The sequence below is a fragment of the Argentina silus genome (genome assembly GCF_951799395.1).
Source record: "Argentina silus genome assembly, chromosome: 22".
NCBI lineage: Eukaryota > Metazoa > Chordata > Actinopteri > Argentiniformes > Argentinidae > Argentina > Argentina silus.
Window position 1 is genome coordinate 9075791 of NC_139676.1, and position 10837 is coordinate 9086627.

The 10837-nt window shown below is 48.2% G+C and overlaps 1 protein-coding gene across 2 annotated transcripts in view; it reads right to left on the reverse strand.

Moving 5' to 3' along the window:
* Window positions 1-1282: 1282 nt before the first annotated feature.
* The window catches only part of mxi1 (max interactor 1, dimerization protein), a 23023-nt gene continuing 13468 nt past the window's right edge, over window positions 1283-10837 (reverse strand). For both annotated transcript variants that reach the window (XM_083693901.1, XM_083693902.1), the window contains exons 4-6: window positions 3952-4066; window positions 2359-2554; window positions 1283-2135 (exon numbers count right to left, since the gene is read on the reverse strand). In XM_083693901.1, coding sequence (XP_083550027.1) covers window positions 1972-2135; window positions 2359-2554; window positions 3952-4066 — 475 coding nt within the window. In that variant the 3' untranslated portion in view covers window positions 1283-1971. The remainder of the gene's footprint in view (window positions 2136-2358; window positions 2555-3951; window positions 4067-10837) is intronic.

Genomic DNA, 10837 nt, shown 5'->3' on the forward strand with positions numbered 1-10837 from the left:
TCCTACACCCTGTAACTTCAGACTCGAGTTCCACAGCCCCACGATACACCACTAGTGGAATGCCATAAAGCTTTTTCAAAATACAAATTTGAAAAAAACTTAAAAATAAACAAATCTAATAAATAAGAGTGCCACACAAACTCAGCATTTCTGAACAGAAAGTCCTGGTGGGGGGGTAGGGGGGGGGGGGGGGGGGGGGAGTGGTCTTTTTGTGACCGTATCATTTTTGTTCTTGTTGTGTCTAGAACCTATTAAGTACTTGTAACCTTCTCCCTCATAGGGGCAGCTACAGATTAGTAACTTTTGAACGTTTCAACCAGCAAAATGAACAAAGTAATACTGTCCATGCCACATCGACTGCCAGTCTGAAGAGAATAAATCTTTCCAAAAATATAATTTAAAATGCACAACAACACAGGTCAAACAGCAACAGAGGCAATAGTTTCTACCCATGAGTTCTACTTTTTTTTTTCATTTTTTTTTTTTTTTTTTACACTCCTTTTTTCCTTTTATCTTTAATTTATTAAGCTATTTGTATGTATGTACAAAAACAAGCAAGTTGAATTTGCTTTTGGACGGTCACACAGGTCTGTGCCTTTTAAAGAGAAGAAAAACAGGAGTTCAAACTGTCGAGACAAAAAAACTACTACAAGAGTTATTGCTTGTTACTGCTGGAGAGAGAGAGGATGGACGTTGATTCCAAAGATTGTTGGGTTCTTTTTTTTTCTTTTCTTTAATTGTGCCGGTTTCTATGGACAACTATAAAGTAGGCAAGTGCAGGATAGCTTGTGGTAGCTGCTTGTTGAAAAACACATTACGATTCCACTCTTTAAACGCACCGAGCACCCACATTCGATGGGAATGTATATTTCTTCCTTTTAACTTTCCAGACTTGGATGCAAATGTCGTGGCAGATACGATTGTTGCACGAAGCGTTTTTTTTGATCTGCGGTTGGTTAAGTTGTTTCACATAGCACCAATTCAAGTGTCCGAGCTGCGGTGTTGTAGCAGTGGTAACAAAAGATAAGACGGAGGTCAAATAAAAAAGACGTTCAAGGGGCCAAAAATGTTGATATGGCAAGTAGACTTGAGGTCCCACAGCGTCCATTCATGTCCAAATTAGACTTGTTCCTTTTTTTTAATGTCCAGCAGAACATCGCGTTAGCACACAGAACCAGCTCAAGACCCGGACGCACACAGAACCGCACCGGAAGGGGAAACCCATCAAATTCATCAGAATTTCAATATCATACCATAAGTGCATTTGGTCTAAAATACGGGGTTGTTGTTTTTTTTGTGTTTTTTTTTTTCCATCTCTAAAATTCTGAAGAATGTTTCACTGAAATATTCATGTTGAGCATCCCCTTCGATTATGTCATCATAAAATCAAGATAATGCCAATCTCAGCATTCATTAAAATAAATCAATATTTTCACTTCCGCAAATTATAACCATTTCACAAAATCTCACTTTTAAAAATATCTCACCATAAAATCTAATAAAAAATAAAATAAAAAAATCATTTCTTGCTCTTATCATTTGAACATGGATCAAGGAGTTGATCAACAGGTTGGTTCTGTGCTTGGGTCAAGCTCTGGTGCTTGTGTGTCAGTGGTGGTGGAGGGGGATGAGGGAGGCGGGGGGTGGGGGGTGGGGGGGGGTGTTCTGCTTGGAGGGGAGGAGCTTCCTCCTCCTCCTTGTACTGTGGGTTCAGCAGCGAGGGGGTGAGGAGATGACGGAAGGAGGGAGGGCGTGCCTTAGCCAGGGAGGAGGAAGGGGGTGAGTGGGGGAGTTGGAAGGACGCCAAAGACCAGGGCATGGTGGCGATAAGCCGACTGTGGTGGTGGTGGTGGTGGTGGTGAGGGGTGGGTGGATGGAGAGAGAGACAGAGAGAGAGAGAGAGAGAGAGAGAGAGACAGAGAGAGAGAGAGAGAGCGATAGAGGGGTGGTGTGTGTTGATGGTCCGGGCCTCTACGAGGAGAAGGCTAGTTTGACGCTGCAGCTGGAGTAGCCCTCGTCGCTGGCCATGCTCTGCAGGCTGCTGTGGTCATCCAGGTCGCTGGTGCTGCCCGTGCTCACGCTATCCAGCTCTCCATGGGAGAACTCCGTGCTTTCCACGTCCACCTCGATCTCTTCTACGCACAGAGGAGGGAGGGATGGGCGGGGAGAGAGAGAGAGAGAGGAGAGAGAGAGAGAGAGAGAGGGAGGGAGAGAAAGAAACAAACAAGAGAGGGACGTTAGATTAATCATTCAAAACAAAGACCATGATGAGGTCGATATATACAGGAGCGAGGTTGGATTTGGGTCCAGTAACAAAAGCGGGCTGTAGAAGGGTCCGAGGCGGTCACGGTCCCTCACCTTGGTCAGAGTCGGAGCGCTCCGAGGAGCAGAGGGTGGAGCCCAAGCTGTCCATGCGTATCCTCTCGCCCTCCCCCGGACCGGCCAACACGCCCGTCCCGCCCTGCAGAAGGTCCAGCTGCCGCTGGAGGTGCCGCTTCTCGCGCTCCAAAGAATCCAGCTGGTACTGGCTCTTACGGTCCGCGTCTTCAAGTTTCTACACAAGGGGAGGAGAGACAACTGATTTGCATTGGTTTATCTCTTCATTTTATCCTTCATGTTCTTAGATACAGCGGGTATCTAAGCTTGACTTTTGACCAGGTACATGGTTGATTGAGAACACTGTGTGACAGAAGAGAGAGACAGAGAGACAGAGAGGAGAGGAAGAGGGTAAATTCATGTTAGAAATAATGCAGGGGTAGGTAAAGTGAAAGAGGGAGGGAAGAAGCAAGTTGAAAGAGAGAGAGAGAGAGAGAGAGAGAGAGAGAGAGAGAGAAAAGTCTGTGGTTGAGAGAAAAGACAATGCAAAAGGAGAGTTAACAAGACTTCGAGATGTCGGTTCTCCAGCGACCCCACCGTCAGCACTATGCTTAGCCTCAGTTCCTGACCTTGCCTGACATGCCCTCTTCGATCAGATAACACCACCACACACAGCTGCACGGCCCAGAAGGGACTTTCCACACTCGCGCCTGTTTACAATCAACCCATTCTAGTTTACACCACATTTGTTTACTACCGTCTCCACACAACCGGGGCAATCGCGTGACAACGGATCGGACGGAGCCACGAGTGAAACTCGTCACCCTGCGCTACCGTCGCTGACGCAACGAGCAGGACTCCAGGCAACGGGCCAAAACAAAGAGCCATCGATACGTGACAACGGTGAGCCAGGATACACACACGGGAGAGACACACACACGACAACAACAACAACGCAGAGCTTTATGGATTTTCCTTCTATGACATATTTCCCCAGTTATGGTTATTGCAATGTCCCCCCCCACCCCCCCCCCCTCTTTAGACGGAGGCTCATTATGTGCCGTGATTTAATAACAACCTACATACATACCAGTGGAAGCCGGTGGAGGGAGAACGGGCTCATTGTCATGCTCATGTGTGTTTGATAGCATCCCTCATTCCATTCCATGCATCACAATGAGCCCCGTCCTCCCGGTTTCTACCTCCACCAGCTTCCCTTGATACACACATTCTTCACTACTGTTAGTTGTTTAACAGCACAATACAGGAGCGCTTAGTGGCGGATAAGTGGCGGAGCACACCACATAATCACATGATCGCAAGGTTCCTGGTTCGACTCCGACCCTGCACACGTCTTGCATGTCACCCCTCCTCTTTCTGTCTCCCAGCCTTCCTGTCAGGCTCTACTGTCTCTATCCCAATAAAGCAGAAATGCCCTAAAAAAACATATTTATAAAAAATTTAAAAAAAGATCACAATCTGGAGATCTAGGTGAGGTACGACAGTTAACACAGAGAGCTGCTGTCCTTGTAGTGGTATTTTCAAGTAAAAAAAACTTTTTAAAACTTTTTGAAAATGACAATGGATCTGGGGGCTGGTATCTGATCAATACTGCGGCTGGTATCTGGTATCTACCTTTATGTGTGATTTGGCTTTGTTGAGCAGCCCCAGGGTGGTGTGGCGGTTGCAGTCTGGGCCCAGCGGTATGAGCGACTTCAAACGCTCCAAACACAGCCGCAGGTGAGCTCGTCTGCAAGGAGAGAGACAGAGAGAGAGAGAGAGAGAGAGAGAGAGAGAGAGAGAGGGGGAACAGTTAGAAAGAGGACACCACAACACGTATACACATACAGTAAAGCAGCACGACATCCACATGTTCCGAGAACACAGAATCGGTTGTTATGGCAAATTCCTGCGCACCATTCCGCCTCGTCACCACATTCCCGGACGTACGGAACCCACCGAAACACGCGCAGGCTCCGCTAACACCGAGCGTGGCGTCGTGCCATTGACTGTGCGCCGCTCGTTCTCACAGTACAGAACGTTCCGGGACACTCTTCCGGCGAAAACCTCGCTTATTACCTAGCAGGAGCTCGCTACATATCTACTCGAGGCAGGGCTGTCCATCTAACGAATGGGCGAAGGTGAAAGGTCAGGGAGATAATCGAGGCCTGTAACACAATTACCAGTGCATTAGGACAGAACGGGTCTTTCAGCTAACCGGGAGCATCAGTCAGACTAGGGCCACTCAGTGTCTCCAGGCCAGATTACACCCTCAGACAGCACCAATAACTCACACACACACTCTACTGTCTGCATTCTAGGAGTGGATGGGGAGGGTGGAGTGAGTGCTAGAGTGGTTGGTTTGGTCGGTGTGTGTGTGTGTGTGTGTGTGTGTGTGTGTGTGTGTGTGTGTGTGTGTGTTGTCATTGAAACTATGTGTAGATAGGCACTAGAGAGCATGCTAAAAGGCACTAGAGAGCATGCTCTTACGCTACAGCTGGACTGTGTGTGTGTGTGTGTGTGTGTGTGTGTGTGTGTGTGTGGTGTGGTGCATCTTGAACTATGTTTATATAACCGAGAGCATCACTCAGACTAGGGCACTCAGTGTCTCCAGTCAGCCCTGGGCCTACAGTAGATTACACCCTTAGACAACACCAATAACTCAGAGTTTACTGTCTGCATCGTGGGTGTGTGTGTGTGTGTGTGTGTGTGTTTTCATTGAAACTGTGTGTGGACGGGCGTAAAAGGCACTAGAGGGCACGCTCTGACACTACAGCTGGGCCTGTGTGTTCATTTCAACTATGTGAAAAACGCTCCCTTCTCTCTCCTTATCACCTGTGGGGGTGGGATGAGAAGCAGTAACACTGGAAGAACGAAGGGACAAGCCACACACACACACACACACACACACACACACACACACACACACACACACACACAGACACCCACACACAGAGACACAGAGACACAGAGACAGACAGACAGACACACACACACACACACACACACACACACACACACACACACACACACACACACACACACACACACACACACACACACACACACACACACACACACACACACAGAGGACTCCTATGGCTGATAACTATCTGTCTGGCTCTGTGTCTGGCTGTGTAATCAGCCCTATTCACAGGGCGAGCGGAGCCCACATTCACTCTTTATCAGGCCCCAGTCAGTCAGTCAGTCAGTCCTAAAACGGCTCCCACCTCACCCTGCAGGTTGGCACCGGAGACGGAGACGGAGACGGGCCGGGATTAATCACCCTGTGCTTTTAGCGTTACCGGCTACAGGTCTCAAGGCTATCTCGCTGACCTGGGACATGTCTAGGGCATGTCAGTGAGGCTGACGGTAGCTGAACACGCATTGTCAAACACACTCTCTCACACTCACACACACACACACACACACACACACACAAAATCTCTCTCTCACACACGCACGGGCGCGCGCACACACACACACACACACACACAGTGTGGACTTTGATTGATCAGCCTACTGGGAGTGAGGGAGGGAGACGTGCCTGAACCTGCCTGCCCGCCTGGCAGGCTGATGTGGGGTGAACAAGCTCCAGACAACTCATCCACCTCCTCCACCTCCTCCACCCCTCCGCCCGTCACTGATAAAGACAGCCATACACCCCACCTTCTCAGCAGCTTACCCCAGATAACCTCCACTTACTACCACAGGCAGACAGACTGGCTGACTAGGAGGGGAGGGGAATAGCAGGCACCAGAGAGCCCATCTATCTAATCTCAAGTATCTCCTTATGAGGAGTTAACTACCAGTGCATTTAGCCAAGGCCTCCATCAGCCTAGAAGTGCATATCATAAAAGGCACAGTCATGTCTGAATCATGTCTCTTGTGAGTCGAACCACAGACACCTCCACACCCAAATGACATCCCGATAGAAATCTCTCAGCCTTGAACGCCGACGCTAACATGACTGTATACTGTATACTGTAGTCTCTTTCAAGATCTGTTGTGCTCCACATTCCCCATCGGTACGAAGATCTCTCTACCACAAGGATCTATGAGGGGGTTGATGAATAGGTGTGTGTATGTGTGTGTGTGCGAGTGTGTGTGTGTGTGTGTGTGTGCGAGTGTGTATGTGCGAGTGTGTATGTGCGAGTGTGTGTGCGAGCGTGTGTGTGTGTGTGTGTGTTTAATCTCTGACAGTCTAGCGTGACCTGCTGCCGTACATGCGGTCCAACCCTGATAAGAACAAAAGGGCAAAAGGGTTAGAAACACAGAGAGAGAGAGAGTGAGAGAGAGAGAGTGAGAGAGAGAGAGCGAGGGAGAGTGAGAGAGAGAGAGAAGCTAGTCACTGACACTAATGGTCTCACAAAGTGCCACATAAGCCCTGAGAACGGCGGTTATTTGCCATTTGGGTCGAAGGTCTTATTAGCCTAAACATGCTTGTTTATCATTTGGGCCGTAGGCCAAGAGACCTTAAGCCCTGGGAGGTTACAATACAAGTGGCTTGTGTGCTTAAATACCTGCACTCTGCACACATAATCTCCTGAGGGGCCTTAGCACAACAGTACGGTTAACTGCTAACTGTGGCTATTTCCTGAACAAGTGCTCAGGAAAGACCATAGCTTGTTCCATAAAGTCACATAAGAGTGGTGTATTTACTGTACCCTGCAGCTACACGCTCTCACCCGAGTTAGCCACAGAACAGGAAGGGTCCTGACTGGATCCCAACCTAGCACAGGACGTAGTTAGCCAGCTAGCATAGCATGGGGGTATAGCTCCCCGCTCACGAATAGCACTTGCTAGCGTTAGCGCGGTAATGAGCCCGGTTCTTTAGCTGTAAAAGGAATAGCACACGTGCGAATGTCAGTCCGCCATTCGAGCCCTACTGTGTCCTTCCTCCCACTGTGAATAGCACTAGCATTAGCTTCGCGTGAATGGGACATCCCATCTGCAGATTATGTAAAAAGTGGCCAAGGGTAACATGAAAACTTGTTCTCGCACCCCCCCCGGGGGGAAACCAAAGCCAAAACATCAACAAAAGGTGGGTGAGCTCGTCGCAGCTTGGGAATGGAATGACGGGTAAAAATAGCGAGCCTCCTGCTCGCTGGTGAGTGGGTGGGTAGGCTTGTGTAATTGTACCTCAATGCCAGCAAACTCCCACACACCACAAAGTCGTCATCGGAGGCATACTGTACACAAATACATTCCCAATGTGAACTGGCATTGAGGATTTGAAGTTGGAGCTTCAGTGAGGACTAAAGGCCTTTGTTTGTGTACAGCAATTATGCAGTGCAATCTGTTAACTGTGCTTTTGACAGCGCACACGCATTGGCTTGGGAATAGCGCCTGAGTTACAGTGTCCAAAAGAAGCTCTTCATGTGATTCCTGGGAGGCATCCTGGCAGACTCTTCACATGACTCTACATAGACACACAACCAGGCTTCCCTTTCCTCCGGAGACAATGGGGTACTTCCACTCCTCTGTGTGTGTGTGTGTGTGCGTGCGTGTTTAGAGTGCCACTCTTCCTGTAGACTACTCCTGACTAGGGTATAAAATTGACTTTTTGGTCTACCAGCCAAAGTGTCTGGTAGATGAGAAAATTCACCAGCCACATTTTTTTTTTTAAACCAATATTGAGGCAAAGACCCGAGACGTTGTAACTAAGAAAGGGGGGTTTGTTTGAAAGTCAGGAGAAGCGTGAGTGACACAGCAGGTACCGTCAGCTGGAGGAGGCAGGAGCAGCAGGAGTGTTCTCACAAATGTTTAATCAACGGTGGCCATAATTGCGGAGTGGCTGGTAAAATTTCACAGATTCTCACTTCTGGCATTCATCTGGGTCACCAGCCTCAAGTTTTATGCCATTTCTTCTCACTTCTCTACCTCCTCCTCTACATACCTCCTCCCCCCCCCCCCCCCCCCCCTACCTCTCCTGCCCCCTCCTCCTCTACATACCTCCTCTCCTCCCCCCCCCCCCCCCCTACCTCTCCTGCCCCCTCCTCCTCCTCCTCTCTATTCCAGCTCACATGCCGCCTCCTTGCCTTACGGACAAACTCTGATCTCACTCTTTCTTTTTCTCTCCCCCTCCCTCTCCCTCTTCATCCTCTCCCTCCCCCTACTAAGCATCAAACCTGCCTTCCTCCAACACAAGACCGTGGGCCCTTCAGAGACACACTTCAAAACCCCCTTTTGTAGCGGTCCAGCTGCCCAGCGCAGCAGCTCCTTGCCTACGCACTCCTTTATTCGTCCTGGTTTGCACCACAGGTTCTGCTTTTCCCCCTCTTTATGTTTTCTTTACTCTTTCATCTGCTGCTGCGGAGATTAGTTTGAAAGAGAGAAAAAAAAATACCCTGACAATGTTGAAAAGAGGTTCAGCTGCGCGCACACACACACACACACACACAGCTTTGGATGGGGCTGGTATTTTAGTGCTATTTTCAACCATGACGTTCTCCAGTTGGAGGGCTTGGAGAAGTAGTGGCATCATGAATAAGGACCATTTCTCATCACATGGGGTGAAATACTGATTTAAATGAGAACCCAAGAGCAGAAAAAAAAAAAAAAAAAAAAAGCCCTAAGAAAATTCTGCTAGTTATATTCCAAATACATTCCACTGCAGACTCCTCCACCATTAGGCTGAGAGAGAGAGAGAGAGAGAGAGAGAGGGGGGGGGGGGGGGGGGGAGAACGTCACAAGAAAATATGGCTGCCCTAGATTCCAAACTTGTGAATAAGTAAATAATGAATGACTTCACAGGCCATCCAAGATGTCTGACATAATTACATGTGTTTCTGAAGGGGGGACGGTTATGGCCCCCAGATCCTGGGTCCAGATATCAGTCAATACGTCTGTTATGTGCAGAGCTGTGCCCCCCCCCCCCTCCCCAACCACCCACCCACCCACCCACCCACCCTCACCCACACTACCACCCACCCCCCCCGTGTGACCTACTTATAATGCAGGCGGAGTGGAAATCTGACCGTTCACATAGAAATTACACTAATTACAGATCAGGGTGACGAGCTCGGCGGTAAATCTCTCGGCAGACATGCGGAAGGAAATGGAACAACATCATCATCCGAATTTTTCTTCTTCTAACCCACTGCCTCCCGACGTCTCGCCGGCCTCATTTGAGGCAGCAACGCCACATGCACTCAAACTGATTTTACAGATTATACCCCGGTAGAAACAAAAAAAAAACCTACACAGATGTTTTTAGTTGTTAAAACTGCATGTATTGGAAATGTTCTAAAAATCCATAATTTAGGTGCTAAAAATATCAAAAACATGAGGTGTTGGTTAAGCTGGTTAAGTTACTCTTGGGAAATCACTTTTAGTGTGCAGATCATATAGAATATATATATATAGAATATATAGAATAATAAAGATGGAACATGTGGCCAATGGGTCTCCACATCCAGCCTGCAGATGGTGTCATACAATATACATGTACATGTGGTTGGTAGGGCGCCACAGAGCTCATCATGTATGTCACATGCAGGCATGGAACTATGGGCACACTGTTCACATACACCAACCTATACATGCATGCATACAGTCGTGGGCACACACACAAACACATACACAAATACACACACGAACCTATACATGCGTGCATTCAGTCATGAACACACACGAACACCCGCCCACCCCCCCCACCCCCACACATACACACACCTCAGTGTTTGCTCACTTTTGTTTGCTGGCTACACTAGCTAGCACAATGGGAGGGTTGTTTTTCTGTAAGGATGCCCCTTCTATGATTCTGTGCTGTTTCTCTCCCTCTCTTTCCCTTTCTCTTTCTTTCTTTCTCTCTCTTTTACGAGGGGCCCTGCTGCCTGCATCACCTGACTGCTCTGGAGCTGCAGGTCACATGTTTAACTGGCGGTAGCAGAACAGGTTTTACAGCGGGGGTAAATACTGTGCTCAATGTTGCCAATTAGCACACTGGAATCATTAAAGAGGGTCGTAATCCAATTGCAAATCAGATGATCCTCTGTGGTCCTCTGTGGCTCACTTGGTAGAGCATGGCGCTAACAACGCTTAGGGGTTGTGGGTTTGATTCCTGCTGGGACCATGTATACTGAAATGTATGCACTCACTGCGATGTATGTCGCTTTGGATAAAAGCGTCAGCTAAATGGCATATATTTTTAGATCTATTCAATCCAGTGCATTAGAGAACAAACCTCTTATGTGGCGATCACCATAGGGCAAACAACAGGCAACACAGCCATTTGTCACTTGACCCAGTATGGAAGTTACTATAGACCAGTATATAAAAATTAAAAAAATAGAACTTCTGTCGCTTTATATTACATCCCCATTAATACCCTTAAAATAACACACCAGGAAGCGTCACTGGCGCTTCGAAAGTATTGGATGGAATTTTCAAGTGACATCACTGTTACTAGGGGCGAACGTAAATAAATACCCGGCTATACATTGATATTCCCAGCCAGTGGTGGAGGGATGTGGATGCAACATTTGGCAGTGGTGACATGGTAATCCGTCACATTTCT